We start from the raw sequence: 15,455 nt of genomic DNA, 5'->3' as shown, positions 1-15,455 counted from the left end.
AATGCTAATGCAATTTGCCGAGCTGCGATTCAACCGCATAAGGGAACGACAGATTTGGCGGGATATGTCCGCCTTTGCGCAGACATCGGGCCTTCCTGCGAGACCTTGCAGGGAACCCACGCGCAGGCAATGTTCTCAAGGAAACGAGGGAAAAATGTATGCTTTAAGTGTGGAGGTTTAGATCATTTTAGAATTGATTGTCCTCAGAACAAGGGTGCCGAGGTTAGACAAACAGGCCGTGGCCCAGGAATATGTCCCCGGTGTGGAAAGGGCCGCCACTGGGCGAAAGATTGTAAGCATAAAACGAGGGTTTTGAGCCGCCCGGTGCCGGGAAACGAGGAAAGGGGTCAGCCCCAGGCCCCGAGTTACTCAAAGAAGACAGCTTATGGGGCTATAAATCTGCTGCCCAGCCAACAAGATCAGTTCTTGAGCTTGTCAGGTCAAACCCAGGAAATGCAAGACTGGACCTCTGTTCCACTGTCCATGTAGCATTAACCCCAGAAGTGGGAGTCCAAACTCTGCCTACCGGAGTTTTTGGACCACTACCTGTAGGAACCTGTGGTTTTCTCTTAGGACGAAGCAGTTCTATTGTAGAAGGCCTGCAGATTTATCCAGGTGTTATAAGTAATGATTATGAGGGAGAAATTAAAATCATAGCCGCTTGCCCTCGTGGTGCTATAACTATACCCGCTAATCAGAAAATTGCTCAACTTACTTTGATCCCTTTGCGCTGGTCACTATCTAAATTCTTTGAAAATGAAGAAGGACAGAATAACTTTGACTCCCTTGGCGTAAATTGGGTGAAATCTATCACTAATCAGAGACCTAACCTTAAATTGATTCTTGATGGAAAAAGCTTTGAAGGATTAATAGATACCGGGGCCGATGTAACGATAATTAGAGGGCAGGACTGGCCCTCAAACTGGCCCCTGTCTGTTTCCTTGACTCACCTTCAAGGAATTGGTTATGCCAGTAACCCAAAACGTAGTTCCAAATTGCTAACCTGGAGAGATGAGGATGGAAAATCAGGAAATATTCAGCCGTATGTTATGCCAAATTTGCCTGTAACCCTGTGGGGAAGAGATCTGTTGTCACAGATGGGCGTTATCCTGTGCAGTTCTAAGGAGATGGTGACTGAACAGACGTTCAGGCAGGGACCCCTGCCTGATCGTGGACTAATAAAGAAGGGACAGAAAATTAAGACCTTTGAGGATCTTAAACCCCACTCTAACGTGAGAGGTTTACAGTATTTTCAGTAGCGGCCACTGTCTTGCCTGCATCCCACGCCGAAAAAATTCAATGGCGTAATGATATTCCGGTATGGGTAGATCAGTGGTCCTTGCCTAAAGAGAAAATAGAGGCCGCTTCTTTGCTAGTGCAGGAGCAGTTAGAAGCAGGACATTTGGTGGAGTCTCACTCTCCCTGGAATACACCCATTTTCATTATCAGGAAGAAATCGGGAAAATGGAGACTATTGCAGGATTTAAGAAAGGTTAATGAAACCATGGTACTTATGGGAACTTTACAACCGGGGCTTCCCTCCCCAGTAGCCATTCCTAAGGGATATTATAAGATTGTTATAGATTTGAAAGATTGTTTCTTTACCATCCCTTTGCATCCAAAGGATTGTGAGAGATTTGCTTTTAGTGTTCCTTCTGTAAATTTCAAGGAACCCATGAAAAGATATCATTGGACAGTTCTCCCGCAGGGCATGGCTAATAGTCCCACCTTATGTCAAAGGTTTGTGGCAAAGGCAATTCAGCCTGTTAGACAACAATGGCCAAATATTTACATCATCCATTTCACAGATGATGTCCTGATGGCGGGAAAGGACCCCCAAGATTTGCTTTTGTGTTATGGAGACTTACAAAAGGCCCTGGCTGATAAGGGATTACAAATTGCTTCTGAAAAGATACAAACTCAGGATCCTTATAATTATTTGGGTTTTAGACTCACTGATCAAGCTGTTTTTCCCCAGAAAATTGTTATTCGTAGAGATAACTTAAGGACCTTAAATGATTTTCAAAAATTGTTAGGTGATATAAATTGGCTTCGCCCTTATCTAAAGCTTACTACAGGGGAGTTGAAACCTTTATTTGATATTCTTAAAGGGAGTTCTGATCCCACTTCCCCTAGATCCCTAACCTCAGAAGGGTTGCTGGCCTTACAGCTAGTGGAAAAGGCTATTGAAGAACAGTTTGTCACTTACATAGATTACTCCCTGCCGCTGCACCTGTTAATTTTTAATACGACTCATGTGCCTACGGGATTGCTATGGCAAAAATTTCCTATAATGTGGATACATTCGAGGATTTCTCCCAAACGTAATATCTTGCCATATCACGAAGCAGTGGCTCAGATGATTATCACTGGAAGAAGGCAGGCATTGACTTATTTTGGAAAGGAGCCAGATATCATTGTCCAGCCTTACAGCGTGAGTCAGGACACTTGGCTGAAACAGCATAGTACAGATTGGTTGCTTGCACAATTAGGGTTTGAAGGAACTCTAGATAGCCACTACCCCCAAGATAGGTTGATAAAATTCTTAAATGTGCATGATATGATATTTCCTAAGATGACTTCCTTACAGCCTTTAAATAATGCTCTGTTGATTTTTACTGATGGCTCCTCTAAAGGGCGAGCTGGATATCTTATTAGTAATCAACAGGTTATCGTAGAGACTCCTGGTCTCTCGGCTCAGCTCGCCGAATTAACAGCAGTACTGAAGGTTTTTCAGTCTGTGCATGAGGCTTTTAATATTTTTACTGACAGTTTATATGTTGCTCAGTCAGTACCCTTACTGGAAACCTGTGGTACGTTTAACTTCAATACGCCGTCAGGATCTTTATTTTCAGAATTACAAAACATCATTCTCGCCCGGAAAAATCCGTTTTATATTGGCCACATACGGTCTCACTCTGGTCTTCCTGGACCTCTGGCAGAGGGTAATGATCGCATTGACAGAGCTCTAATAGGAGAAGCCTTAGTTTCAGATCGGGTTGCTTTGGCCCAACGTGATCACGAAAGGTTTCATCTTTCTAGCCATACCCTAAGGCTCCGACATAAGATCACAAAGGAGCAAGCGAGAATGATCGTAAAACAATGTCCTAAATGTATTACTTTATCTCCAGTGCCTCATCTAGGAGTTAATCCTAGAGGCCTTATGCCTAATCATATTTGGCAAATGGATATAACCCATTATGCAGAATTTGGAAAACTAAAATATATACATGTTTGCATTGATACTTGTTCAGGATTTCTTTTTGCTTCTCTGCATACAGGAGAAGCTTCAAAAAACGTAATTGATCATTGCCTACAAGCATTTAATGCCATGGGATTGCCTAAACTTATTAAGACAGACAATGGGCCATCTTATTCCAGTAAAAACTTTATTTCATTCTGTAAAGAATTCGGTATTAATCATAAAACTGAAATTCCTTACAACCCCATGGGACAAGGAATAGTTGAACGTGCTCATCGCACCTTAAAAAATTGGCTTTTTAAGACAAAAGAGGGTCAGCTATATCCCCCAAGGTCACCAAAGGCCCACCTTGCCTTCACTTTATTTGTCCTAAATTTCTTGCACACCGATATCAAGGGCCAGTCTGCAGCGGATCGCCACTGGCATCCAGTTACTTCTAATTCTTATGCATTGGTAAAATGGAAGGACCCCCTGACTAATGAATGGAAGGGTCCAGATCCAGTTCTAATTTGGGGTAGGGGCTCAGTTTGTGTTTTTTCACGAGATGAAGATGGAGCGCGGTGGCTGCCAGAGAGATTAATTCGTCAGATAAACACAGATTCTGACTCTTCTGGTAAGTATCATTCTAAAGACTAAAATTCCTTTTGTGCTTAAAATTCAGCTGAGAGCAACAGCTCTCAAAGCTGTTTGTGTTCTCCAGCTACTCTCTGAACCAGCTCCCGACAGGAGGCCGGAGACTAGCCTCAGCTTTACAATTTGCATTTAAATAAAGTACCTAGACTTCCCCGAAAGAAGTTCTGCTTTCCTACTTTCTCACTGTCTTTCAAGATTTTGTCTTTCAAGCAGGTAAATCAACATTCCCGAGGCGGACCAGCGGATGTGCATCCCCGCCCCCCTAGAGCACACAGGCGGCAGCTGTTACCCCCAGTCTCAGGACATTTCCAGCATGTGGCTTTCAGTCTGAGTTAAAAATTTAGGTTTACCTAGAGGGCTAGAAGAGTAGATTTTTCTATATCAATAAAGATTGGTTTTTATTTTGGTAGACAGGCTTAGCCCCTTAGCTGACCTCTGGCTTTTCACCCTTGCTGTTACTGCAAGGTGTCCTTAGCTCAATAGGCTGTGGAAAAAACAGGGATGAGGAGGAACGACTTCCAGCTCCTATTTTACCCACAAATCGTGGTGTTATTAACGACATAATTCTTGCTTAGGCTTTGCTAATTCTGAGGTTGATAATTCTCCTTTAGGAGCTGCACAGCACTCAAAACTGTGCATACTGGTTTGTGATTGTACAAATTCAGTATGGGCACCGCTTGGTGCAGAGATACTTACTGCAAGGGAAGGTCCAGCTTGACCATTTCTGAGTTTCCTGTGAGATAAACCCGGTTTAAAAGAGGTTGGTATCATATTTTGGTTAAAAATAAAAAATATTCTCCGGCTCTACCTTGCCTCCCCAAAAGATACCGAGAGCCACATGTGTGGGTTTTACCCACGGGAAGAATCGGGTCCATGTCCACCCAAGCCAAGGTTAAAAGCCCACTCATCTACGGATGAGAAAATCATTTAATCACCTCAGTTAAGCGTTGCCTTATTTAACTTAATTAATAGGGGGGAGAGAGATTGGAGACGTACTATTGAAAGGGCAAGCCCTTCACTGCCTCCCACCCAAATAAAAAAGCCAATTGGCCTTGTACTACAAGAGCCGGTCACTCCTTCTCCCTGTTTCCCACCTATCTTCCAAAAATGCGGAGAAATTCAACTTAGTGCTATTTTCACATCGTTCAGTCAAACTTAGCCAGAGTTCCAACGCCCTACTTAAAATTCAACTAGAAAGTTACCTACCAAGTACTAATTAGCATTATAAAGTCAGAGTCTGCAGCTCCAGGCCTTTCAGTTGTTTACTAGAAAGGACAGTCTTAAGCCAGATACAGTTTACCATAAGAAAGGTTAAAGAATCCCAGTGAAGCAAGTTTTTTCTTTAGCCCTAGATTCCAGGCAGAACTATTGAGCATAGATAATTTTCCCCCCTCAGGCCAGCTTTTTCCTTTTTTTTTTATTTTGTTAATAATAGGGAGGAGATGTAGTCTCCCCTCCCCCAGCCTGAAACCTGCTTGCTCGGGGTGGAGCTTCCTGCTCATTCGTTCTGCCACGCCCACTGCTGGAACCTGCGGAGCCACACCCGTGCACCTTTCTACTGGACCAGAGATTATTCGGCGGGAATCGGGTCCCCTCCCCCTTCCTTCATAACTAGTGTCGCAACAATAAAATTTGAGCTTTGATCAGTATGAAATTGCCTTAGCTCCGTTTCTTCTTTTGCCCCGTCTAGATTCCTCTCTTACAGCTCGAGCGGCCTTCTCAGTCGAACCGTTCACGTTGCGAGCTGCTGGCGGCCGCAACACAGGTAGATCACCAAAGAAGCAGCAGATGTCAAGTAAGTGCATGCAGTAACAGTGCAGGCCATGCATTATCCAGGGGATGCACAGGGTGTTCAGCCGCAGCGCTGCACACCAGCTGGACACCACCAAAGGCTGGGACAACAGAACTCTCCTCCATTGCTAGTGAGAAGACTTCTTATCAGTGACTTACGAAACTAAACACAACCTTACCCTAAGATCACAGTCATGCGCCGCCTTGTGATTTACTAAAAGGAACTGAGAATATGTCTACACAAAACCTATACAGCTCTTTGACCACTTCCTCACAATTGCCAAACCCTGGAAGCAACCAAGATACCTTTAAATAGGTGAATGGATAAACTTGTAAGTCCAGAGAGTAGAACTGTTACTCAGCACTGAAAAAAGCTACTAAGCCATGGAAAGAGAATGGAACAACCTTTAGCATCTATCACTACATAAAAGAAGGTAGTGTGAAGAATCTGCATGCCAAGATTTCAGTGGTGTTTTGGAAAAGGTAAAACTGAAGACAGAAGAAGAACAGTGAGGGGATGGAGAGGGCTCAGCAGTCAAGAGGACTTGTTGCTCTTGGGGGGACCTTGGTTCAATTCCATATGGTATGGTTCACAACCATCCAGAACTCTAGTTCCAGGGACTCCAGCCCTATCTTCTTCCCTCTGCAGGTAATAGGCACATATGTGTTGCACTTAACAGTTATGGGGAAAAAATATTTCTACATATATGTTTTAAAAAGGCCAGTGGTGGTCAAAGGTTGAGGAGGGAGGAGAATGGATAGGTAGACCACAGCTATTCCATGTGATATTGGAACAATGGAGATGAGCCAGTGTATTTGTCTAAACCCACAGAAGGTATAGTACCAAGAGGGAAACTTACAATCTAGCCCTCATGGGATAAGGTTGGGTGAAGGTTTTCATCAACTGGAGCAAGTGTGCCACTCGGGAGGAGATGCTGAATCTGTCAGGGTAACACATGTTGGTGAAGTAGGAGACAGAGGAACATAGCTATACCATCTCAGTTTTTATGCAAAATTATAAAACTCTGCAAAAATTTTATGGCTTTAAAACAAGTAACTACCCTGGTTTTATATCAACCTGACACAAGTTTGAGTTACTTCAGAAGAGGGACTTGAAACTGAGAAAATACCTAAAATTGGCCTATAGGTTAGTCTGTCAGACTGTTTCTTAATCACTGGTATGAGAGGGCCCAGGCCAGTGTGTGTGGTACCGCTTGTGGGTAGGTAGTGTTGGGTTGTATAAGAAAGCAGGCTCTGTAAGCCATGGAGAGAAAGACAGTAAGCAGCAATCCTCCATGGCCTCTACTTAAGATCCTGCCCTGAGAATTAAGCTGAAATAAAGCTCTCCTTCCCAAGTTTGTTTTGGTCAAGGTACCACAGCAATAGTAACTGTAATGACTATATTTAGTCAGTTTGACTACATCTGGAGTGAACTACAATCCAGAAACGGAGGGCAAATTTTTGCTTGGTTTGAAGTAGGTGAATACACTTCTAGTCCAGACCTTTAAGATATAAGGAACTGAATCTTAAGACTGAAGGGCACAGGCCTTTAATTTGAATCTTAAGATGCAAATACATGCCTTTAATCCAAACCTTGATTTGGGAAGACATACCCTTAAATATGGGCCATACCTTCTGCTAGAAATCTATATAAGGCAGAAGGAAACTGTTGCTCTTTGCCTACTTGCCCTTGTCTTGCTAGGACATCCATCCTTTCACTGGCATTGGAGCCTACCTCTTTGGGATTCCAGTATATACAGAAGACCAGCTAAGACATCCAGCCTTGTGGGACTGAGCAACTACTAGATTCTTGGACTTTCCATTCACAGCTAGCCATTGTTGGATTGGCTAGACTGCAGCCTATAAGCTATTTCAGTAAATCCCCTAAGTATCTATCTTTAATTTTTTTCAAAACCTATTTCTAATGAAGGTTCTTAAACACCTTAACCTCTCTTGTAGTTCACTGTGACTCACCAAAGGTAGTAGAAAAGAAAGGATACAGGGGAGGTGGACCTGTTTAGAATTGGTTCTTTGGAGCAACTCCCATCTGTGTTATCTGGAAATCAGCACTTTAGTTCACAGGTTAGCAGCGGCAGCTAGATCCACTTGCAGACACTTCATGGATACACCAGCAGTCCAGTTCAATAGAGTCAGGATAGCAAAGAAGAATCAGTAGCTGTGGCACTACCTAGCAGAGACAACCAGGGCTCAGCCTTGGCATGAGTCAGCAGCAGGAGAGACCAGCAGGAATGCCAGGAGTTGTTCTTGGTTATGCCTCTCTCAGGGAATCAAAGATCAGCGAAGACTGGAGACTAACAAGCATTGCACAGCAAGCACTCTATAAGCAAGCCAAGCTCAGCTTCCTCCACTGTCTGTAAAGTCCTTTTTATAATCCCTCCAAACATCACGTATCTTCTGCATGTCTTGCCTCAGTACATGTGTCTATCTCAGCTGACATCACTCTGTCAATCAGCCCAAGTCTGAGGAAGTGGCAACAAAAGTAGCAGCACATCACCTGATGTTTTTTTTGTTTGTTTGTTTGTTTTTTGGTTTTTTTTTTTTTTTTTTTTGGTGCACATGGAGTCCTGACAAATGCAGCTCAACTACAAAATGTAAGGAGGACCAATACCAATACATGCTTGTTAGTGACGAATCCTTCATGTGTCCTTTCATGTTTGCCTTAGCAGAACATCCTTTCTCCCGTGTTTGCTTCAGCTAAACATTCCTTCAGGAGTCTGCCTTAGCCTTTCACTTGTGTCCATTTCAGCTAAATGTTCCTTTATGTGTTTGCCCCAGCAGAACACTATCCAACTGACTTTCCAAAGAACCCTAAAGTTACCACTTCAATCCATCCATCCATCCATCCATCCATCCATCCATCCATCCTTCCTTCCATATCTATGGAGAGAGGGGATGGAGGGAGAGATTGACTCATTCCTAAGTTCTGTGACTGTGGAGAACTCTTAATACTGTAATTTTACCAATAAACACCAAGGCAATAAAATTAATAACTGGCCTTTAAAAAATAGGAACCATTTATATCTTAGAGTCAACTTTGCTATAAGACATCTGAATATCTGCTTTTAATAAGTACAGATCATAAAAGGGATTTTTATCCACCTGTGAGACAAAAGTTTGATACTTTGATTTTGTTACTCAACAATTTAAGAAGGCAGTTTGTTCTATCAAGTTCTTTATTATCAAATAATTATACATGAGAATAAGATTTCTATTTTCAAAAAGATTTCCTTAACATAGTATCATATTGTGAGACACTTGGTGGAATCCAGTGCTACATTTTGTTCAGTTTGTTTCTCTTTTGCTACACAATGGCTTGTTTTGGTCTAGAAACTCATTTCTCCATCACAATGCTACCCATGAAATGTGTTCCTTTCTATCTAGTATTTACTAGTGCCTGGTTAAGAAACCAAAGCTAGCTACAAGAAAAACCTATAATCAATCTTATATAGAGAGACCCTCAATATAAAGAAAAGCAAAGGGCTTTATGCAATTACATAAGGCATAGGATTCCAGAAGTAACATTCAAAGTTAATGTTTTATTTTCAACAATGCCATTATGAGAAGTTAATGCAGAAAGTAGAAAATCAAAAGTAGCCCTTGGGCCTTTGACAACGTAGTTGCTAAGGCATTTTATGAATGCTAATATGCTCTAAATTAGCTACTGTTTCTCAGAATTACAAACTAAAAGAATATGAATATCAGTAATTACAGACTTCTAATTTTGTTTATTCCTTTTCCAACCTTCTAGCTGTTCTTGGGGCACCCTTATGATGGACAGTGAATTAACTGAGTGCCTTTTATATATAAGGTACTATGTTAGAGGCTAAAAATGTGGGCATGACAGCATTCCTTGTATAACTATGTATCAGCCAGCTGAATACTGAACCATTTCTCCAGATTAGCAAACTATCAATTCCCCACAGATATCTACCATAGGTGACTCAAAGGAAGAAATGGTAACTATAATGTTTATTTTTTAGATGATACTTCTTCTTTCTCAACTTCAACCTCTTCCAAAACCTCCCAACTTTCCAAAAAAGACAACTAGCCAACAAAAGTGACAACAAAACAAAAAGCACACACACACACACACACACACAAAACAGAGCCAAGAAAGCTGTTAGCGAGTTACTCATAAGCATTGGGCCTACCCTGAAAGAACAGGACACACAGGTATGAAATCAGAGACTGACAGCATGTAAGAGACCTGTACAAGCTCATACCAGACAGATCCCTGGTCAGAGAAAGGAGGTGAACACAGTCCCCACCAACCTACCCACAAAGCTATTTACAGTTGGCACGTGCTGGGAGAGGGAGACTCCCCACAAGAGTGGCACTGGTACACTTTCAGCTTCTATGTGGTATATCATACCCAGTTGGAGCCCTCAGTGCCTGCTACTGTAAATCTCGGGGTAGGCAGATAGAGAGAACTGACTACAGCCTTTTGACAGAAGACAAGAATCTGGCCAGATGTAGTTCTCATCAACACTGTTAGTTACAGAGAAGTTGTTCGTCAATGGCTTTTTTTGGTAATTACTATTTATTCATTTATTTATTTATCTTTGCTGGGGTGAAATGGGAAGGCTTAAGCATTCTTTTCCACATTCAGGATCAGTTCTTAAAGGCTCCAACTCTGCTGGCTTTGCTGATAAAGTTCTTTAGAAGATCGTGGTCCATTTCTGCAAAGCCTGACGTTTGTGTTACTACAGTCAGATGGTTGATGCAGAACCTGAAGCAGAACTCTTCTAAGTCCTAGGAACAATAACAACAGCTTGATGAGTTTATATTCCCAGTGCAGCCCAACAAGGCAAGAGAATTTCTCTCAGAAAAAGGATCAGATGACCAGAAGGAGGGAATGTTAGCGTGATACAGCTACAGCAATTATTAACAATTAGTCCATGTTTCTGAAAGTGTACATAACACAAGAGTCCAATGCAGCCAGGCCAAACGCCTAGCCTTTTCCTCCAAAAGAGGAACCTAAGCTAGGCATCCTCCAGCACCTTTTCCAGTCATTCCTTCCTCCCCTTTCAATGCTTGTTCACAGCACTGCCCTCCCCTGTGTTTTTAAATGCTTCTGCCTGTGAAGAGTTTATAGACAAAAGGACAACATGACAACTGCTAATGCCAGTAAGCCTGGGTCATTAACATCCTTATTTTTCTCTGCAGGACAATGGGTGGGATGGGTGGACTTCATCACATTCACCTTTGATAATCTTAACTAGGAGTAACTAAGCAGTAGACTGTGTGCTTAGTACAGGTGAAGCTCTGGGTTCAGTCTCCAGAGCCAAAGTAATTTTTACAGAATTACATATGTATCAATACAAATACATGTATTTATATAAAATCAGTGCTGAGGAATTGGCTTAAATCCTCGGGCAGAGTAGGCTTTCTAAGGGAGTGTTCTACACCCAGGTATGGTCTGACTCAGCACAAAGGTACCACCACCTGTTCATATTCAAAGTTTAAAATTCTGTCTCTGTTGTTGAAGCTATTTATAAAATATAAAGCTCCCAACAGTTCCCAAGAAATTATACATGTCCATTGCCTATTACAGTCTTTCCTCTAAATACATGTATGTAAACTCTAGCAAATGCTGAAGATGAATGCAGAAAAATAAACAGCCATGCCAACATGTACACGAACCCATAGGAGATTTCCCCTGTGAGAAAGAAAACTAGCTACACAAGGGAAATGTAATCATGCCATCCCATAACAGACTGGCAGGCTGCTGGAGTCTCAGTGGCAGTGGGACATTTCTGCCCCACATGAGCTCTTGAAGACAAAACGGAATAGTCATGTCCCTGCATGACAACAAGAATGTGCTGTCTGGATAAATGCCAAATACCCTGAGAGCCACTCAGTAGCAGACAGCATAAGAAAGTATACATGACAGAGTGGCACCGCTTAGGTTGAGTTCTACAGAATGTTGGAGGGATGCCCACCCACACCAGGACTGATGCTAAGGAGGTGGGGACATGAGCACTTCAGTGTCTTAGAGATCCAGAGTCAGGAGAATTGATAATGACTGGGAAACCAAATGTTCCTAAGAAACTACCACTTAGGTCTATCCTCCTTTGGTTTTTGGACTGGGAATTTCCCATAATTATTTTTAAAATGGAATTCAGAAAGAGTTCATGGGATTAAATAAATTGATATAGAGTAGAACTGACCTCCCAGAGAATTCTGACTGTATAAGACAAGCTCTTTATTATTTTTCTAACACTTTCTCTACTTAAATGCAATTGTTTTACACAGCCACCTTTTAATAAGAGCTCTTAGTTCTGTTCCCTGTTCATCCTTCTGGAACATGACTCATACGTCATCCAATACTTCCTCTTACCCTGACTATGCGAGCGAATGGGCCTCCTGCTTTACTCAGAGAGGCTCCATAAAGCCCTTCCCCTCACTTCTGCCTCTTGCTAGAAACCTGTGGACATTCCTCTTTGGGTATCATAGTGAATGGTCCATGATTAATATAAGGCCTACCTCCTGGCTCTACCATTAGGTCACACTGCCCCACCTATTTGAGGACCTGCACTAGCAACTGTCCCTATCAGCTTGCTTTTCAAGCTGTTGTCCTGTTTACACAAACATGCATTGATTATCTCAGCCGGCCCTTCAATCTGTTTCCCATTAAATCTGTAAGTAAAATTACCAGGAAAAGCTGTTTCTGGCTCCCCCATTGCCAGTTCCTCGCTTCCATTCTCTCAGGCCTTTCCGCAGGGCTCTACTGCAACAATGTAGCTTTCGTACTGGATCACAGCATGCAACCTGACTCACTAGAGCTTCAGCGTATTTAAGGATTTTTCTCAACTCCTGAAACACCTGTCCTGAATTGTGTATTTCTAAATATTTGAAATTTCACTTTTCATTCAACATTAAAAGTGGCTTTCCCATGGTACTTCTGTAGAGTCCTTTGCTAGTGTCCTCTTACAGCTCTCAGGACACTTCTCTCTACACTTCAGACTGGCTCACTGATGTCTTTTCTGCATGCTTCACAGACCCTTGAGACCAGATTCCTAGTGTGTCTCCTAAAATGCTGCTCCTAGTCGCCCTAGCCGACTGACTGGGTGCTCCTTGCCACGCTCCATCACACAGTAAGACTGTTCATCTCTTCAGTTACGCAGCCCAAAATTCTTGACATGAACGTTAATCTAGCCTTCCCCATCCCCATCCCACATCTAAGACATCAAGTATAGTTAGAATCCAAGCACTTTTCAACATTCCTATAGCCAACGACCTGGGTGGGGCTACCCTTACCACCTACTGGTGGACACAGCCACCTCACTGGACATTCCCTACTACCAGCCAGCCTACTCCATGTGGATACAGTTGCATGGTGTTTTGGTTTTGTTTAAATACTGAATGAAAAATGAAACTTCAAGTATTTAAAAATACAAGTTTTAAGAATTTAAAAATATATACAAGTTAGGCCTAGTGGTTCAGGCCTATTTTTCAAGACACTTAAGAGCCCAAGGGCAAGAAAATGGCAAGTTGGAAACCTGTCTGGGCTACAAAGTGTTCAAGGTTAAACCTGGACTAGTGAGATCTGCCTCAAAATAAACAAGACAGCTGGGGATCTAGCTCAGAGGTCAGCTCTTGCCTGGCTAGTACAAAGGTCTAAAATTCAATGTGTAGAACCACAAAACAAAGTTTTTAATAGAAAGTAAAGGAAGGCGGACTGAGCTCTGCCCTGGGGTGCTGGGGGCAGCCAGGCCCATGGACAGAACAGTCATATAGTCTGCTCCCTGCATTGTTTCCTCCGCAGACTTAGAATCCCCTACATAAGCATGTTACTGTTTACCAAAAAGGAAAAGGGCACTCCGTCTTTACCAGTCTCCCTCACTAATCTATTTTTTAAAGTCAGTGGGGAGGGAGGCTATCCTATGCCAAGAGGAAGCTGACTCCAAGCAGCTATGGCCTGTTTCCTACTGATTCAGCTCTAAATTAAGGCTCTTTCCTTTCTTTATCGTGACAATTCACAGCCACTGCAGAAAGTTCAGGAAGAGAGCAAGGAGAAGGAAATACAAACCACGTCTGATCGCCCCGTGCGAGTATGTGCTCTTTAAGGACAGAATCATCTCCTGCTTCTCTCATTCATTATGTTTGCCATTCGTTCTTTGGTTCATTTTTCTCCCAGTCAAACTGCCCATATTTTCTTTTCATTTTTTTCTATGAAGAACTTGCTTTATTGTATGTTATGAAAACATTTTCTCAATGTGTCATTTAACTTACTTGTGAATTTATGTGTGTGTGTGTGCTTGTCCATGGTGCATGTCACAGCACATGTATGGAGCTTGTCCATGGTGCATGTCACAGCACATGTATGGAGCTTGTCCATGGTGCATGTCACAGCACATGTATGGAGCTCGGGGACAATTTGGAGACAGTTCTCTCCTTCCATATGTGGGTCCTGAACTCACACTGTGAGGCTCGGCCTGAGAGTCATTTCATGCTTGATGTAGAAAGATTTTAATCACTGGAAATTAGGTCTCCTGGCCTTTCACAGTGTCTTCTTCTAATGTTCCTGAGACACGTTTGATGCCATTATAGTCACATAAGTTCTCTAAGACTTTATTTCTGTATGTTCCATTTTCATCTAGCTACACGTTACTTTTAGTGGCTCACTGGAAGATGCTTTTCTTACCTGGGCATCATACTTGACAGCAGCAGAGAGCAGAGCAATAGCATTCTCCTCACAGATTCCTTGCTTGATAGTTTGTTGACAGAGCTTTTTCAACCGAGTCTCACTGTAAAATGTAGCCAGATCTAGCAACCCTGATGGAAAGGAGAATGTATTGTGGGTGCGCTCTGAGCGCCTGACCATTGAGGTGCAGTGCTCAGAGGGCTGTGAAGGGCTTCCATCCGTCGGGCAAAATGAGCTCTGCAACTCTGAAGCCGCCTTCACAGCACCCCGGGAAGACAGCTGAGCTGAGCTGACACTGACAACGGATAGGAGTTAACATCAGAATGGCTTGAATAATTTTTCCTAGAAATGAAACAGGTTTGTGTTTCTCTGAATTCCCCTCTCCTGGGTCAGCAGAATCTTTGGAGGCCACGCCCACCAGCACACATGTTGTCACGGAATTAAAAAGAAAGCCGGTTGGGTTGGGAGTGGGCAGTGACACAGTGCACAAGCTCAGCAGGCCAAGCCTGCCTTCAGTTCCAGCACCAGATAACACAAAGGAATCCCCTGTCGTGGGCACATCTGCCTCCTGTCCTCCAACCCATCTTTCTGCCCCGCTTCGCTTCAGCATCACTCCTGGAGAGCAGTCTCTCAGAGAGCAGTCTCATTAGCTGTCGCTCTCACTTGCCACTGTCTGAAGCTGCCCCACGGTTGAGTCTTCCCACACATAAATGGGCTTCACTGTGCCAAATTCAAAGACTGATCTGGAGTCCTCTTATTCAATACTCACCCAGAGTGTACTGTGGGGACATACATGCTCTGACCCCGGGCACTCTGTTACTTGCTAATGTTTCTTTTCTCTTTAATCAGTGGCTCTTCTTTTGTTCTCTTGGCTAGGCTATTTTCCCTGGGCATGACCTGGTCTTCAACCCTCACATTCTTATTCATTGATTTCTCCAAATGAAAAAAAAAATCTATTACCTATATAATAGATTTCAGATTGTGAAATGTTTAACTGAGTTACCTAAAATGCCCACTTTCACAGCCGAGTGTAGCAGACATGGCCTTGATCTACTCTGGGGCAATGACAAAGAGATCTTCTAGGGCTCTGCATTCACAGACAAGATTCGCCATCTGCCCTTCCTTCCATGCTTGCCTGTGATGCTCCAGTGGTGATCGATG

General features: G+C 42.9%; 1 protein-coding gene across 17 annotated transcripts in view; it reads right to left on the bottom strand.

The window, feature by feature from the left end:
- Positions 1-8,802: 8,802 nt before the first annotated feature.
- The window catches only part of Rcbtb2 (regulator of chromosome condensation (RCC1) and BTB (POZ) domain containing protein 2), a 45,311-nt gene continuing 38,658 nt past the window's right edge, over positions 8,803-15,455 (bottom strand). For 15 of the 17 annotated variants that reach the window (NR_033185.2, XM_006518384.2, XM_006518386.3 and 12 more), the window contains 2 exons: positions 14,295-14,425; positions 8,803-10,399 (listed from right to left, as the gene is read on the bottom strand). Coding sequence is in view for 16 of the 17 variants with exons in the window: in XM_006518384.2 (XP_006518447.1) it covers positions 10,259-10,399; positions 14,295-14,425 (272 nt within the window). In the remaining variant the exon portion in view is untranslated. The remainder of the gene's footprint in view (positions 10,400-14,294; positions 14,426-15,455) is intronic. The other 2 variants (XM_030247592.1, XM_011244892.3) reach the window with 1 other exon arrangement.

Source organism: Mus musculus, chromosome 14 (assembly GCF_000001635.26).
Source record: "Mus musculus strain C57BL/6J chromosome 14, GRCm38.p6 C57BL/6J".
NCBI classification, from domain to species: domain Eukaryota; kingdom Metazoa; phylum Chordata; class Mammalia; order Rodentia; family Muridae; genus Mus; species Mus musculus.
Note: the sequence above shows the minus strand (reverse complement) of the source record. Positions and strands in the feature narration are given on the sequence as shown.